General features: G+C 50.7%; 1 protein-coding gene across 2 annotated transcripts in view; it reads right to left on the bottom strand.

The window, feature by feature from the left end:
- COL4A2 (collagen type IV alpha 2 chain) overlaps window positions 1-17715 on the bottom strand; it is a 172563-nt gene that overhangs the window by 117940 nt on the left and 36908 nt on the right. For both annotated transcript variants that reach the window (XM_045482019.1, XM_045482009.1), the window contains exon 4: window positions 6859-6939. In XM_045482019.1, coding sequence (XP_045337975.1) covers window positions 6859-6939 — 81 coding nt within the window. The remainder of the gene's footprint in view (window positions 1-6858; window positions 6940-17715) is intronic.

Genomic DNA, 17715 nt, shown 5'->3' with positions numbered 1-17715 from the left:
ATATGAAGAGCTCTGTGACTTGAGTTATAAGCTACATGACTTCTCTAAGGACATCCCTCAAATGGTTTCTCATCTCCCTAAGACTCGGACACAATCTTCTCGCCGCCCCTGACCTTTACTGTTGGACCTGGCCTCGCACCAGTGTCTCCCCTTGCTGCCCCTTAAGCACTCAGGGCACACCCTTACTTTGGGGTCTTCGCCCCTGCTGTTCAGGGGACTCCCCTGTTCACTCATGCACCCCTTTCTCTTAGACAAGTGCCTTGTTTGTAGATGGTACACAGTGCATGTTTGAGTGTTGAAGACATGCCAACCTCCATGGCTAAAAGGAAGCGGGGTTTTTCTCATGATGGCAAACATAAAAGCACATCACTACCTGTGATCTACAAGTTAGGTGGACCCTGTCTACACCTGCTGCAATACTAGTTTCACTGCAGAAAATAACCATGTAATTGAGATGCTGCAGCTACTGTAGCATCAGATGAGCCAGAACCACACCACTGTTCCAACAGCACGCTAAAAGTAGCACAAGATTTTGAAAGCAGGTGAGACCCACGTGTGGACAGGTATTACAAAAGCCTAGCACCCAGGTCATGTCCTGGCTGGTTCTGAATAATTCATTGTCCTTTCTGGATTGTGATAGTTCATAAAACATTGGAGGTGGATTCTAATTTTTTTAAATATTTACTTTTGAGAGAGAGCGAGAGAGGGAGCGAGAGAGCAGAGGGGGGGCAGAGAGAGAAGGAGACACAGAATCCAAAGCAGGCTCCAGGCTCCGAGCTGTCAGCACAGAGCCTGATGCAGGGCTTGAACTCACAGACAGTGAGATCATGACCTGAGCTGAAATCAGATGCTCAAGCGACTGAGCCACCTAGGCGCCCCTGGAGGCCATTTCTGTTAAAGGTACTGAGTGTGCCATGAGAAAGTGCCAGGAAAACAGCAGCTGGTCTGAACAGACGTTTGCCATAGCGGCACCGACGTTCTGATCCCACACATGCGAACATCTTCGGGGAACAAAGGTGATGGCCACGTTGCCACGGAAACCTGGGCGTGGACCACGTACAGCACACACGTTCTGAACTGAAGATCTCTCCGTAGCACTGCGTTGCTCTACCCACTTTTCAGACTTGTAGCGAGCCATTTCAGAGAAGAAATTCCATAGTATTTTGCAGTCCTGGCTACTCACATTTAAGGGGAAGGTTTACGGTCTGCAACGCAGGATAGAAGGTACTCTTATCAGCAAGACTGCAGCTCACCCTACAGAGAAGATCTTGTCAATTGCCTGTGGCTCGTAGCTGCTCTACGTCCTTCTACCGCTGTCCCTGGGGGCCAGGGCTCTGCTTCCCTTCATCTCTTGGTCGCTGCTCCTCTGAGCTGACAGCAAGTGGCCAAAGACAATGAACCTTTCCACTGTCGCAGGGCACCTGCTCCCTGCTACCCCCTGCCAGAGTCCCCCGTCCACCTTTCCCTGCTTCCCCTTTCACTCGGCATCTCTCTGGTTTCTTTCACATTGATTTACATTGTCAAATGCACGGAATCTTGTGAGGTTAAGAATTGTTTACTCATACTTTGACTCCAGTCCGGGGACCCGCAGACTGTGGGAAACTCCTGGCTGCATGAAAACATGCAGCAGCTACACACAGCTTGGTGCGAGCCGTCACTACCGTGCACGCGAGGGGCTCATCTCTGGTCCCGTGGTTGGTGCTGTCAGGCCCACGGGGGGCGAGTGGGTGGCTGAGTGCTGAGTGGCGGTGGGGGGCAGGGATGCCAATGTCCTCAAGCAGGGGCTGAGGACAGAGCTCTGGGAACCAAAGCTGTGGGTTCTCTTTTTCTCACTGCAGCCCGACCATCTCCGTAATTCCAAACAATTTGGACCTAACAGCATCTTGGTGCTTACCAATCTCTAAAATATCTGATTGTCTGGGGAAACAGGTGCCCTGTGAAGGCCGATGCCATGAAAAGCTGCAGTAAGCTATCCGACCCGAGTTTATGGTCAAAAGTCAAAGGGCTGGGGGGAACACGAGCCTGTCTAAGGAACTGAAATAATGAATTAAAACTGACCTCTGTTGGAAAAACCTGAGAATTTCACAACCTCTGGGTAAGTTAATGAGCAAAGACAAAGATGTCTTTATTCGTTGTGTCGGATGCCTCACCGGCTCTCCTCACTGTTGTCTCTACTAGTGATTTTTGTATCACTGGGTGCATCCCGCTGTCCTGATGGAAGTTCTGCGACAGAAATGAACTCTAATGCTTTCCATCCAACAGACTTCCACCCCGTGAAAGAAAGAAAAATATAAAATATATGAAGGAAGAAAGAGTAAAATGACTAGAAACAGGCGAAGGGGCTGGGCAGCTGTGTCTGGGGCTGGTGACCGTAGGACCACTGGCGGCAGAGGGCTCGGAGAAGTTAGTTGGCCAGCTTCCTTTGTGTCCATCACCCTGTACGATATCGGTGAGTCAGGACTTACAACTTTTAATGACTCCAATATATACACAATCGTTTATTGTATTTTTTAATGTTTATTTATTTTTCAGAGAGAGAGAGAGAGAGAGAGAGAGAGAACACGAGCTGGGGAGGCGCAGAGAGAGAGGGAGACAGAATCCCAAGCAGGCTCCATGCTGACTGCAGAGAGCCCGACATGGGGCTCGAACTTACGAACCCTGAGATCACGACCTGAGCTGAAGTCGGATGCTCAACTGACTGAGCCACCCACGTATCCAATAGTTTATTTTATATACAGACCCTCAAACAGCAATAAATTATCAACTCATTTAGGGGCACCTGGGTGGCTCCGTCGGTTAAGCGTCTGATTCTTGATTTCGGCTCAGGTCATGATCTCATTGTTTGTGACATCAAGCCCCGCATCGGGCTCTGCCCTGATAGCACAGAGCCTGCTTGGAATTCTCTCTCTCTTCCTCTCTCTGACCCTGCCCTGCTCTCACTCTCTCAAAATAAATAAACTTTAAAAAAAAGTACCAGTTCTTTTCTCAAAGTTCTGCTTCCCTCACTGAACCACTGAAGGGAAGGGTGGAGAACTGACCAGAGCATCCTAACTCATTCAGAGAGAGGGCCAGGACCCCTCTCATTTGGCCTGTGTCCTTTCCTTCCATCCGCAGAGAATCTCCTCCAGGTAGGCTACCATCTGGGAAGATGCAGCACAAAAGATTACTCATCGAAGTCTGAAGACTTGACTTGTGTTCTGGACCACACTGGAGCAGGTCACTTACCACCCCCCTGCCCCCCGCCCCAGGTCACTGTTCTCCTTCCCTGACGTGTGAACTAGGGAACAGGGCCCAGAGCACCCCTCCACACCTCCCAGCTCTGCCCAGGGAGTGAAGAGTGGGGCCGCAATTCCTGCCCTCCACACCCCGGCGGCTGGCAGCATAGTTTTTCCACAGGGCTGGACGGCCCTGCCTGCGAGAAACAGTCTTCTCCCTGCTATGACCCACCAGCCCCCAGCGAGGGCTGGGGAAGCTGCACACGTTTCACACTGAGCTTATTCATTCGGTAACATGAGAATTCATTCGGAATCAGAATCCACAGTACGTTTGTGATTTCTGCTTCGAGTCCAAAAGTTATCCAGTAACATACAGCTTCTGATGTCGGCTGTCACCATGGAGAGGAACAAGTGAACTCTACCCTGTGCCCATATAAGGCCGGGCTGCCCAGGGCCCAGGGAGCACAGAGCTCTGCAGCGAGGCATTGTCATCTGTGCTCCAGAAGCGCCGTGGGGAAAATATATGGCAAGGGACCCTGGGGGAGCTGTGGGAAAGAACAAAGTATGCACTCAGCTCTCTAACAGCAGACTGTCCAACTGCTATTTTTATGCATGACATTACTTTTAAAAAATATTATCAATCCGAGAGTAAGACAGAAATAGCCCTGCCGTCTACAGGAACACATCTGGGTAAATTTGTTAATTAACAAATATTTAATGTACATACACCAGGCTTCTGGAACTGAAACGGGTACCGCGCCCTGGCAAGCACACTAATGAGGTAGACGTAATTGTTCTAACAACAGGTATCTCCACTAATACAGGCTCACCCCATAGAACATGATAAATGGTGCCATTTCTCTCTCCTCTGTAACTTTTTTCTTCCCATTGACCATCAGCTTGTCTATCATCTTGTTGACTAGTATCCACTGGCACACCTGGGTCACCGGGGCAGCCCCGGAGCTGACTAAGACAACCCAACTTGTGTCTGTAAGGTCCACTGCAGCGTGGAGGGCTGGGCAGTGTGAAGAGGGGGGCAAATGCAGCCTGAACGCTACATGTGGTGGGTCCCACAGGCCAGGCCCCAAAGTGGGCTACCACATGGCTCTGTCTCTTGAGGAATACTCACACAGCTGTCACATCTCATCTTAATGTTATCATAATCTGTCTGAAGAATTAGAGGCAGGTCAAACTCACTCGGGGCTCTGGATTACTCGAGTTAACCAAATTAACTGGAAGGGGTCAATTATCTACTTGGTCATGTACAGAAACAGTGTCAGGCTATGCTGTGGATGAGGGATGATGATAAATTAAAAGCTCTCAGTGCCAACTTACTGACTTAGAGAGACCTAGGGACCCTTAGAAATCCCCCCTCCTCATAACCACTCTGAGAAGACCCCTGGCGTTCCATAAGAGCACATAACTACGTAGATGGTCCTGCACGGTAAAATAAAATACAATGCTAAGTGACATAAGTCAGCTGGAGAAAGACGAATGCCGTATGAGCTCACTCATGTGGAATTTAGGAAACAAAACAAATGAGCAAACAAACAAACAAAAGAGACAAAAAAAAAAAAAAACGCAGACCCTTAAATACAGAGAACAAACTGGTGGTCGCCAGAGGAAGTGGGTGGGGGAGGGGTGAGACAGATAAAGGGGACTGAGCACAGAGAAATGCGCAGAATTGTTAAATCATTATATTGTACACCCGCAACTAACAGAGACTGTATGTTAGTTATCCTTGAATTAAAAAAAATAATAATCAGAACTACCTTTACTGAAGAACAAAATTTGTATAAAACTGTTATGGGAAATGTTACCATATTGGTTCTGCATTAAGCAATCATAAAAAGTGAAAAAGTAACCTTCTGCTCTGTGTGGGTTCTGTTTGGCTGATCACGTGGAGAAAAATGCAGAGTCTCTCCGGAGTGTCTCTCTGGAGTTGAATTCCCTCTTACACAGGCAAGTCCCACAGATATTTGTAAACCATTAATGTATCTTCCCCTTGCCCATATTCGGCCGGGCCAGGCCAGGCCCTGGGGAGGGGAGGCTCTTCGTCAGGCAATGGTCATCCCTGACCTGGAAGCGGCACTGGGAAAACCGATAGCAATGGACCCAGGGGGTTTCAATCTCATGAAATGGCTTCCATATGTTTAAAAAATACTTAATCCTTGTTAAATGCTGATGCGTAATCTTTGATTAGAAAATCTTTTTTTATTTTTCAGTTTATTTATTTATTTTGAGAAAGAGTGCACACGCATGTGAGAGCAGGGAAGGGACAGAGAGAGAGGGAGGGAGAGAATCCCAAAAAGGCTCCATGCTGACCATGCAGAGCTGGACATGGGGCTCGATCACGTGAACTCATGTGAGATCATGGCCTGAGCCAGAACCAAGAGTTGGAGGCTTAACCAACTGAACCACCCAGGCATCCCTCGCTCGATTAACAATTTTTAAAGCACGACGTCCCCATTCCAAGCAGAGGAAACTTTACTGAGTCAACAACAGCAACAACTGTCTTGAGGACCATAACTCATGAAGGACATAGCACGTGGGGACGGAAGCTCTGGGCGAGTGACAAGAAGCCTCCCCTATGGCGGTCTTCAGCCCTGAGAGGACGGTTAGTCAGTCCCACGGTAGTGAGACCAGCACCTTTGTGAAGGGGTTCCTTATCAATCACAGATTTTACATGTTTGACTTGTGGAGGGGACTCGGGTAGGAGAGGGCACGACGTCCAGCCAGCTGCAGACTGGCCCCACCGAGCTCCGCTGTGGCCTGTCCTCCCTCTGGGGTGTGGGAGGGGAGAGTGGGGACTGTCAGCACTGACTTCAGGATTCGGGGTGGGGAGACACATTTGGAACGCCCAAGGAGCACTGTCAGATCTGACTCCACAGCAAAAGGGAATGCAGGCAACACGTCCCAGCTGCCTCTCACGACCTGGCCCCTGGCGGATGAGCAGGAGCCCCACGGGGAAACACGATCCCAAGATGTGAAGCCTCAAAACACTCTGTGCCATAAAACGCTATATGGTCCCCACGCAAAAATGGGCTTACACAGATAAATATAAACAATCTCTTTTTGAAATCAGTAACGCCAAGACCCAAACATCAGCTTTAATGGCAACAGGAAAGCCAGTCACTTCGACATACTGAACCCAGTATCAGTCCGTATTTCGGGTTCCGATGCGGGGTGACCTTTTTTCCCTGACTCATCCGATGAAACGCACTACAGAAAGGACATTCAGGGGATGAGTGGAATAATTTTAAAAGGGAGAATTATTCTCCATGGCAGGATGCTTGTGCCCTCTAGAATATCAGAATATCTATACCGTGAGGGGGGAGACACAACCATGTCTGCTTTATGTAACACACGCGTGTATATACAATCTCACAAGTAGAAGACGTCCTTCGTAACAATTAATAAGAGAAAAGATGTGTAAGAAAGTTGTCATTGTTCTCAATTTGTGTGGAAAGTGGCATAAATTGACCAGACTTTGCCTCGTATCATTGCTTGTTCCGATACGGAAGAACACGTCTGTGTTAAACTTCTCAGCAAAGTATGCAATTGACTTAATCACGCGGTTTAAGGCGCTTGGGTTTAGGCGCGAGTATAAGGAAGAGAGGTTGATGGCGACGCTGTGACTTACCCGCCCTCCTTTCTCAGGGAAACACTGGCAGCCCCCGCTACAGTCTCTGCCCCCGCAGGGCACGTCGAACTTCTTCACGCCCTGCAAGAATAACACGAAGAAAACGTTAGTCCAAACACCATCGGCTACAGCAGGTGTCACAACAGCATCTGCTGAGAGGAGGTCCAACTCCGGCCACGTGGTCTTTATTCAGAACAAACAGACTTCGGGGCGCCTGGGGGGGCTCAGTCCACTGAGTGTCCGACTCTTGGTCTCGAATCAGGCCTTGATCTCACAGTTCGTGAGCTCTAGCCCCACGTCTGGCTCTGTGCCGACGTCGCGGAGCCTGCTTGGGATTCATTCTCTCTCTCTCTCTCTCTCTGCCCCTCCCCCCCACTCTCTCAAAATAAATAAATAAACTTAAAAAAATAAAAATAAGCAAATAGACTTTAATTTTTAGAGCAGTTTTAGGCCCACAGCAAAAGGTACAGAGATTTCTTGTCCCCCCCTCCTCCCCTTCCCCCCAATGCATCTTCCCCACTATCAACTTTCCCCTGCAGAGTGGCACATTTGTCACAGTCGATGAGCCTGCAGTGACGAGTCCTCACCACCCAGACTCCAGAATTTACATGAGGGTCCCTCTTGGTGTTGTGCCTTCTATGGTCACTGTGCCTTTTAAAGGTGATAAATGCCAGATGCCGAGCTACGTCCTGGGTCTTGACAGTCAGGGAGAACATTCCCTGAGTGCAGGGATTCTGTGTGAAATAGCCTGTAAGGACACTCTGTTAGGTAGTTCAGAGTGAAGGAGGAACTCAGGCACATAGGAGGCGGCCTTTCGTTCGGTGGGAAATGTGGGGTGTGCATCCCAGAGGAGGGGGGATCAGGGTGAGCAGGATTGGGCTACCTTCAATGCTGGGCCCCCATCATACACCAGGGATCCTGCTGAACTAAAGGGAGAGGGGCTTCCGATGGGAAGGGGGACCTCGCAAATGCACCTGTCAGGAGGTGCAAACCCTCACCTCTGCCACAGAGGTTCTCGACATCCCGGGTGGCGCCAGCAGAGGACAACCCGTCCCTTTGTTCTGTGAGACCCATTGGTCTGCGGGGGGAGGAGGGGATGGAGGGAAGGGGCTTTTGCGAGGATTTTGCAGACTTTTTGTCAGATGCCGAGACAGAACTCTTCAATGAAATGAGTGAGTAAGTCAGGGAGCTCTGTGCCTGGACAATTCCAATGGGATTCCAAGGCGTTTCTTGCCCTTGATCTCAGTATTTCAGGTAAAGAAAGGACTCGGACTTTGGACCATGTCTGAGCCCTTCCTTTCAGACCACTGATAGTACTAAACATTTTGAGTGGGACGGACATGACAGTTAGGTTGACCTCTTCCCTCCCCTTCCTGATGAGCCCTGTCTCTCCCATCTGCATGACAGGTGAGTTACAGTGGCAGCAAGCAGGGGAGTCCCTGTCTGTCACGTCACCCTGGGTCAGACTGCCCGGCTGGCAGGCACTGATACTCCAGGGGCTCTGGAAGTGGTCAGCTTCCGATGAGCACCAAGCCAAACTTTACCATGCACGCAACACTCCCCAGAAAACAGATCGTTCCAACTTTACATACAAGAGCGTTTTGCCACATCTGTCCCATTCTCTTCTAAGTTAAGTCTCAATGACTAAACAGGATGGTCACCTGGGGACTCCCTCCATTAAGCTTTCTGTCTGTTTCTTGTGCTAGAGCGTCAGCCAGAATCTTCCCCATTCCTGGCTTGGTACTGATACTCATGTGGAAAGGGACACGGTGTTGCCTGGCCACCTCTGTGACATCTGCTAGTCTGTGACAGTCTTCCTGGACATGCAGCCTTGGATGGGCACACAAGTGAACTCTGACTCAAAACCATCTGGCTGGAGTTTACCCAAGATCACAATAACTACTCAATGCTCTTTTTGTAGACATGATAAATTCCTTTCCAGGGCTAGCAACTTTCTACAAGAGGGATCTTGTGTCCCTCCAACAGCCCTTTACCTACTCTAGTCTCTGATGCATCAGTCACTACTCTGAAGGATTCAAACAAATCTGAGAATCTCAGACCAACACCTCGAAGCCTTTTGGATCCCTTGCTTATCTTCCTGTGAGAACAGCTTGAGTTCCACAGTGTAAAAGTAAACACATTTAAAATCCTTCCAGGCCCTCAAAGTATGTTTCTAGGTATTTGCTATTTTTTTTTTTTTATGGCTTCAATGTTCGTCTCTAGTGGGGCTCATTTTAAAATCCCACGATTTTGAATATTTGGTTTTTGTCAGTCCAGCTCCATGCTAAGCCATCGGTTTTACGGATTACCCTGAATGCCAAAGGGAGACGTCTAGAGGGGTCACCACATTTCTGCTTCGTATTACATACGACTGGGATGTGAATAGGTGGCTTGGCAGGTGTCCCTGGTTCACACAGTAATTCATTTGCCAGTTGTCTGGAAAGGGTAGGGGGACTCCTCAGTCTGAAGGGTGAAGCATAAACTTACATTCTCCATCTGGTATTTCAGAGGCTATTTTTAATTTTGATTTTAAGGCCGCTTGCCAAATCCCTGGATATAAATTAACGGTTGAAATGATTTTGAAGGTTTTGAATCGATCTAACAGACTTTCTGTCCTAGGCTTAGGATATACACTGGACTTAGTTACAGAGGTGAGTTCTTCATAACCTGCTTGAAATTCAATAGCGCCGCTTTGCTTTGGAGCTGGGACTTGTAGGTCTGATAACTCCCAATCTTGACACTTCCTCAACCGTGTGCCATGGCTCGGGTACCCTGTCTCAGGAGGTGAGGAATGATAGGTCATGGAGGGGCAGACCTCCCTGTACAAGCCACAGCCAACTTCCATCATGGAGATTCCAGCCCCGTGTGCCTGTGTGTGTGATGTGATGTGGTGTGTGTGAGTGTGTGTATTTTCCCATCGACACCTGGCATCTTGCACATCCTGCAGAGGGAACCTCATGAATCCTGGTATCTAAGAGCTCCAAGTACCACGAACTGGAGTGTCAGACTCCAGGATGCACACAAGGATTTATTAGAGCACAGCGTGTGCTCCAGACGTCTCTTAGACACTGAACAAGTTTCAGACCTGAGCCTTGGTATTCCCTGACGGGATGTGGGCTCCGAAACATTCTCAGGATACGAATGCCCTCCTGAGGACCCCGGATGAAGAGTCTGTGAACTGCTGCGTGGGTCCTCTGTCTATGTCCCCGAACAGAAGAACACAAAGGGCTCCCACCAGCTGCTGCCCATGCTCCAAGCCCTTGGGTCACCGCCTTGATTCGAATGCTCAATGCAACTCAGAGACGAACCACGATCCTTCCTGTCACCTCCCTGGTAAAGATGGCCAGTTTCCCCTGACGGTGCACTCAACTCAAGAGTCTGTCCACCACCCTTGAAGATGGCAGGTTGGCCTGGGTCTAGGCCTTCAAACTCAGTGTCTCTAGGAGGTCATGCTTTCTGTCTGTGGCTCCGAGATTCCTGGGGACCATCAGGTAAATTCTCACGTCAAGTCTGAATTCCCATGGGCGCCATTCTGTACAGCAAGATTTCCGCACCCTGCCCTCTGCCCCTTACGGCCCCCTGCAGCTGTGCCTGTCACTGCACTCACCATCTCAACGTCCACAGAGGAGACGCTGCTCCCAGGGCCAGGAGGCTCCTGGGGACCCTGCTTGAGGTGTGGAAAGTGTCCACTGTCATGGAGCACGTTACACCCACTCAGCTGAGCTTGTCTGGACATCCTTCATCCCTGGGCAGAGCAGGACTCGCAAATGGGACCAGTTATGGTGAAGATCCATGCAAACTGGGAAGGGCCTCCACCCCCTTGAGAATGCCTGAATCTGACACGCACGCGTTCACGCGTCCTCGTACTCATGCAGAAACTGCCCCCTCTCAGGCTCCGGAACCACACAGGAGCCGGTGCCATGTGCCTCCCAGCTTGGGAGGGATCAGGGAAACCCCCTCCCTCAGCTGCAGCAGTGAGAGAGCTCCCACCCCCCCAATTCCTGGCAAACATGACCACAGGAGGGGGCCTGGAGATAGTTTAAATCCACTCATTGGTTCCTTCCTTCATTCTTCTCCGAAGGCTTACTCTGGGCCGAGCACGGCGATGGGCCATGGGTGTAACGTGGGGAATAGACGACGCGCACCAGTTGACAAGAAAATTCAGTGAACAAGCAAGGGAACCTACATACTTTAAATTATGGCGAGTGCCATGAAGAAGAGGGGCTGTGGGAGGAAGAGTCAGGGAGGTCCAGTCACGGTCACGGTCACGGAGGAACCTGACTTAGCCGGGCTCCTTCTGTGGGGCTGTATTGGGCCCACGCCACAGGGTGGGCGGGGCAGGGGTGTGGAAAGGGGGTTGATAGATTGCAGGCTGGGGCTCCCACCTCTTGCCTTAGATGTAACGTCTAAGAGGCGATCAGCCCGCACTTGAAACACTACCGTCCCCATCTGGACCCTCGGCACCTAAGCGTGTTCTGTGGACACAGTGCCCGTGTCACCTGGGCACTACTTAGGAACGCAGGCTCCACCTCAGAGGTCCTGCATCAGGACCCGCTTTCCAACACGCTCTCCATGTTGCAGCGGCCTCCTGTGAAGCCACGCCCTCCAGTGGAGCAGGAAGCATATTCCCCACGGGTTCCATGCTTCCACGCCCAAAGTGGACTCAGGCATGTTGTTCTAGAAGAGTGCCATCCCCAGACTCCCTCTGACCCCAGCCACCTGGGGCCCGTTCAGGGAGGCTCTGGGCACTCAGGGCTCGGTAGCTGAGCTCCTCATCCATCACAGTGCCAAAAAGATGTTCAGTTCTCTCTTCCTTATGCAGAACATCCTGTTAGACTCTTCTCTTCTGAATTTTACCCTGCCCTGAACTGGTAGGCAGCCTTACTGTGCTAACTAGAAATTCTAGGAATTACAAATGACCTGGAATGCCTAAGAGCCAATTGGCAATGTAAAGGCACAGATAAATTTTCTAGAAACCTTGGATAGTCTGCTCAAGTGGAATGCCACTGACATTGCTCCTGGGGGCAACGTGGAGGCCTCTGAGCAAGAGATTTTTTTTTGGTCAGCTTTTTATATGGGAATTCTTTTCTTCAGAACCTTATCTCCATCTTGGCATCATTCCATTTAGACAGATTTAAAAATATGTGTATTTGCATGGCCCTTCAGTTCATCCTAGACACATCCAAATCCCCCTCTGTGCAAGATCCATTCCTTGGGGAGTCTTTTGTCTCTGGGAGGAGAGGGGTCACGGAACCTTCTAAGAAGGCCAGTTTCCAGCTTCCTGGATCCGGCATCTATCAGGTTCAAGCAGAGAATTTCTTGCTTTGAGCCACGGGCTCTGTGGCTGCCAATAGACTTCTCTGCCATCTATAAATGGAACCCAGTCTCGTCGGAGTAGGTATGTGTAGACGCAGCTGCGGGATTAAGGGAACATCCGGTCCCATGTGCGGCTGGCCCGGCCTCTTATCTGAGCAATCTACTCACATCAGGGGAGCGGAGAACCATGCTGCCTTCCCTGGGTATCACATAGCATTAGGCAGAGAGGAAAGGCTTTCTTCTACCGCCCAGCCCAACAGACACATTCTTCTGGAGGTGTCTGAGGAGCAGCCCCCTTCTAACCATCGAGAAAATGGCTTTTCTCACTTCTCCCAGTGGCAGATTTGTCCTCATATTTAGGACATTTAAAAATAGGTTTAAATAACAATCTGAATGCCAGGAAATAAAACACACAAAAGAGTTGGACTCCTGAAGACCAGCTATTTCTGTAACCATCAGTGTGAACCGTCCATGTATATTAAGGGAGCAAACCTGCGGACACAGATCCAGGTTCCTGCAGAGGTGAGTCTTGTGTAAGGTTGATACAATATTTACAAATGAAACAAGAAAAAATGCTGGGCATTGTTCTCAAATTGCACATAAGAAATGAGTATTAACCAAATTTATATGAAGACCCAAGAACAAAACTCATTTGTCCTAAAACAAAGAATATTTTGTCCTCCAAATATTCCAAGAAACTTCTTGTCCAAGAAAGTCTTTCTCAGCCAATATACCTCCAGCCAAAAAGAGCAAGTCTCTGTAGGGAATTTACAGATATTTTACCGCCGGACTGCCCCCAGCATCGAACCCAGGCTTCCTGTGCAGGGGGCTACTGAATAACCCAGTCTAACAGACACAGAAGACAGACATTCCTTACTGCAGAAAAAAAAGTAGTCCTTTTTCATATTTAAGGTAAAAAAAAAAAATCTATACAAGTCTTTGTTTTTGTCACAAGTCTGGTCAAGCTTGACTTTATAGAATTACCCTTTTAATCCAAAAAGAGGCCCAAAACAAAGAAGAAAGCCAACTTGGGAACAAGGTTCCCAGTAAAATTCTATTAGTTTATCAAAACAGGAAATATAAGCCATTTCCGCACATGCAGCTTTAGAAATTAAGGAAATAATTCCAACATGGTATTAGCAAGCCAAAGCATATGGCAGAGGAAACGCGGACCACGGCCACTCCACACCGAACAAAGCCCTCCTTCCCTGTAAGCCGGGTGGGAAACGTGGCCCATTCAGTTTCCTTTGTTAAAGGCATTTCAAGGGCACCCAGGATAGATGCGCCAGTCCGGAATGGTCCTGGGACTGTCACCAGGTAGAGGCGGTGAAATAAATGACGGGCAAAAGTGCGGACCCACGTAGTAAAGCCAACAACTCCAGGGGCCTGTTTCGGACTCCAGCTAGTTCCAGAGCAGGCCTGTCCTCATGGGGCTGGGGGCTCGGGGAATACAGGAGGAGGGGAGGGCGCTGTGCTGGAAACAGAACCAGAAGGGCCAGGATGAGTTTAAAGGGCAGACAACGTGCCGGTCTCTCAGGGTGATGGTCTAGGCTGACTTCGGGCCAGGCAAATACCTGCGGGACAGCGTCACCCCTGCTGACTCACCTGCCCAGCAGACGTCCCGGGAGGCCTCCCCTAGTCATCGGCCACGAGCCACGTGACGTTACATACTTGTATGTTTTTACGAGCAACGACGGGCCAATGTCTCCACCCTCTCTTGCCCTGCAGCCGGAGGTCTAGGGGTGTTTTCCACACAGAATCGCTACTTACGAGACGACCTGGGGCTGAGGCGCTGAGCCGCGGGACTGGCCGGCGGACCCCCAAAGCAGGAATCAGGCACGATGGGGTGGGCTGCTGGAGGCCACAGGGAGTGCGGGAGGCCCAAGGCCGAGGCCAGACGCTTCCCCGAGTTACATCACCGGCGCTTAGGACACCTACAGGCGGCCCAAAGGAGGGAGGCATGCGAGGTGTCGGAGTTGCGGAAGAGCAGCCCCGGGGAGGCCCGGAAGAGGCTGGCCAGAAGAATTGGCGACGTGGCAGGGGGCAGGGGCTGGGCAGGGAAGTGGCCTGACTTTGCTGAACTGTAGCACGCTCTGCACGGAGCGGGGACAATAATGACCGTGCCCCAGGTCTGCTGGGGGGATTGAGTGACGTGTTCATGAGGTCTCCCGCACCTTCCAGGACCAGGCCTGGCTCCCTGGCGGGGGGCCCCAGAGCCAGGAATGAGGGCTAGCACCCAGCCAAAGTTGCATGAGCCAATGCTTCCTTAGAAACCCGTTGCCCAAGGCTAGAAATGATCTCAGCGTGTGGGTGGGCCTGCCTGCAGGTGAGGACACGCGGGCGGCGGGAACGGGTGGGCGTGGCCGCTCCTGTTGTGCAGGCTCTGCCCTGGGACCCTCCTCTGCTCCTGGGGCGACAAGCAGAGCCCGCCTGTGTGTCCTCCCCAGCGAGGAGGGCAGGGTGCCCCCGGGGGGCTCTGGCATGCGTGGGGTCAGCGCAGGTGCTGACATTGACAACAAGCTGCTATGAGTGCAGGTGACACGGGCTCTCTCCAGAAGCACCCCTCCCTCTTCCTTCACTGTGTCCTTTCGGTGGACCCAGCTGGCCTTCAGCCAGGCAGCACCAAGGCCTCATGGCTGGGTCCCTTATTAGGTGCTGGGTGGAGACTGGGAGTTGTCTCATCTTGAGTCACCTAGACGGCGAGGGCCCAGGCTGTAGTCGGGACGCAGGCAGGCACAACCAGGCAACCATGCAGGCTGGGGGTCAGCGGTCAGCGGACTCCACCGGCAGCCTTAGGAGACGACACAGTGCCGAGAGAGGATGCCTGGAAAGGCAGGTAATTTCCAGCCCGAAGCAGGAAAGATTCCTGTCCCAAGTACAAACCGCCTCCGTTTTCAGGTGCTTCCCCATCACCCAACGCCTAGCCCACTTGAGTTCTGGTGCTTTTTACTTCCGATTGCAACAGACTTCCTGGAATCTGTTCGCTATTCCCACCACATCCGCTGCCTCCCGCGGGACCTATAGCAGCCACGGTCTCAGCTCCTAAGACCTCTGAAGATTTATTCTTCTAGCAGTTTAGATACGTTTATGAATCTATTTTGAACTCGAGCTTATTCACTTGCCTGCAAAGGCTGCTCTTGAACCTTTTCCTGCCAGGGATTCCCTAGGTCTCCAGTTACAAATGAAACACAGTCTCCCAAGTATCAAACGAGAATGAGTTCTCTTTCTTTGCAAGCATTTGAAACGGCTCGTTGAGTTCTCCACACAGGTGCCTCCTTACCTGTCCCTGTCACTCTCCTGTGGCGGCTCCTCAGCCACCTACCCAGGCTCGCGAAGGCCAGGGCGCCGCCCGGCTGACCAATGTGCCAGTGCAGGACCCGGGCTGGGGTTCTCCCAGGAAGGTGGTCGCTCGGCGACTGCCCAGGCTCTTCAGAGTACATAACTTGAGAGCCAGCATGCAACGCCAGCCATCTCGCCGGGGTTGGCATACCCAAGCGCACAGGTATACACGCAGGCAGAATGAGATGGGATACTGGATGCTTGTATTTGTCCCCTGACTACTGACCGGACATCTTTGGTGGGTCTGTCAATGGAGAAATTTCTGGAAGTCACCCTCCCTCCGCTCCTTCTACTTCTCTACCCTTAATGTAGATGCCGCCATTCATGCTTTTATTAATCACTAGTGCCTGGAGCCTCGGGCCATTTGGGCCGCTATAACAGAGTATCATAAACCGAGTGGTTTGGAAACAGCAGAAACTTATTTCTCACAGCTCTAGAGGCTGGAAGGCCAGGATCAGGGCAACAACAGATTTGGCATCGGGTGAGGGCTGCACCTGATTCCTGATTGACAGACAGCATCTCCTTGCCACGTCCTCACATGAGGCAGAGAGGGGGCCAGAGAGCTCTGTGGGCCCCTCTATCGGGCACTGATCCCGTCGTGGGGGTTTCACCCTCACCACCTAATCCCCTTCCAAAGGCCTACCTCCCAGTCACATCACCTCTGGGGTTAGAATTTCAACATGAATTTTGGGAGGACACAAACATTCAGGTCAAGCACCTGGCGAGGTGGGTAATTACGTCCTTCTGGTGTCCTTTAGAGCTCCCCCCAGGCTCAGTTCACAAGGTACATCCTCTGTGTGTGCCCTTCCTCTGGTCCCTGCACCTCCCTGCTTCTCTGGACTACCCGCCTTGCTTCTCCTGACACCTGCCAGTCTACCTGCTCTTCCATTCCATCCACTCCTCCAGGGCTGTCAAGGTCTCCTATTTCAACTCCAACCGAGTGCTCCATAAAATATTTTCCCACGATGGTGGAATGCTAAGGATTTTAAATGCATTGAACGTAACACCTCTGGGTCCCATCCTCCTCAGGGAACGCGCCTTGGTACAAGCTGTGCCTTCAGCCTGGAATGCTCTACCTCCCGCCTTGCCTTCCCCATCTGCAGAGCTGAGACCCGCTCAAACACTCAAGCACAACAGCCACTCACTCTCTGGAACAGCAAAGTCAAACCTGTGTTGATTTCACATCTTGTCCTTACTCATTCTGTTTAAGTGTGGGTGTTTCTGCTAAAACCCAACATAGGGCTATTTCTGGAAAGCCTTTACATTCTGCAAAATCACACACCAAACCAACAAGATCGTATGGGAAATAACAGTGTTTAGAGGCAGACCACTCAACACCTGCATGACTTTGTAACAGGGCACTAATAAAATTAGTCCTAATCCCAGTAAAAATAATAGCACAGTTGAACAGACATGTAAAATCCCTGATCAGTAAAGAAATACTACGGGAACTATAGGGTTTCATCTTAAAGAGCAGTGAAGGCAGTAATTTGACAGAAGGGGGCAGAAAGAAGTGGTAAGACCCCTAAGCTGTAGAGAACAAGAGCCGCATGGCCAACATTGGGAAGAAGGACACAACAGGTGCTCCGGGGGAGGGGCATGGACCCACCAAGCCCAGGGAGTGAAGGCCACCACTTGGGCGTCATGTACAGAATTAAATTCTTCGACAGCTTTCTGTGTTCACTGTTCATCTACTTTCCCTCCAGCTACACTGTCACTTGGCATGCAAACCACATGCCTGGAGTAGCGCCACGCACGACCCAACACGGCCTCCATTCTAGGCTGACTTCATTCTCCCGTTGATCCGCCATCGTCCATGGGCGGATCTGAGTTGGAGAAAATGCACTGTAGCAAAACAGACTGTACTTCCATATCCTCTCACTCGCTACTCATTCCTGTGTCAATGCTCTCACCCAATGAAGAAGGAGTCGGCCACGTTAAAGACTATTTCTGATGAAGGCTACTGTCATTCGGTCATTTCTTATCGCCTTGGGGATACAGTCCTCAGTGTCGAGGAAAACGACTCGTGGGGATCTTTCAGCTCTTGTTTGAGAGGCCACCTGTGTGATTATAGCTAGGAATGAGGATCTGTACGCACAGCATAGCTTCTCATGTTCGACTTAGAATAAGCACCCTCAAATATGAGTGAACCGTTCTGTGTATGCCCTGCTCATCTAGTGGGACACAGCCCAAGACATCCTT

Source organism: Leopardus geoffroyi, chromosome A1, assembly GCF_018350155.1.
Source record: "Leopardus geoffroyi isolate Oge1 chromosome A1, O.geoffroyi_Oge1_pat1.0, whole genome shotgun sequence".
In the NCBI taxonomy this organism is placed as follows: Eukaryota; Metazoa; Chordata; class Mammalia; order Carnivora; family Felidae; genus Leopardus; species Leopardus geoffroyi.
The sequence above is the reverse complement of the archived record's forward strand: the minus strand, read 5'-3'. Positions and strand labels throughout refer to the sequence as shown.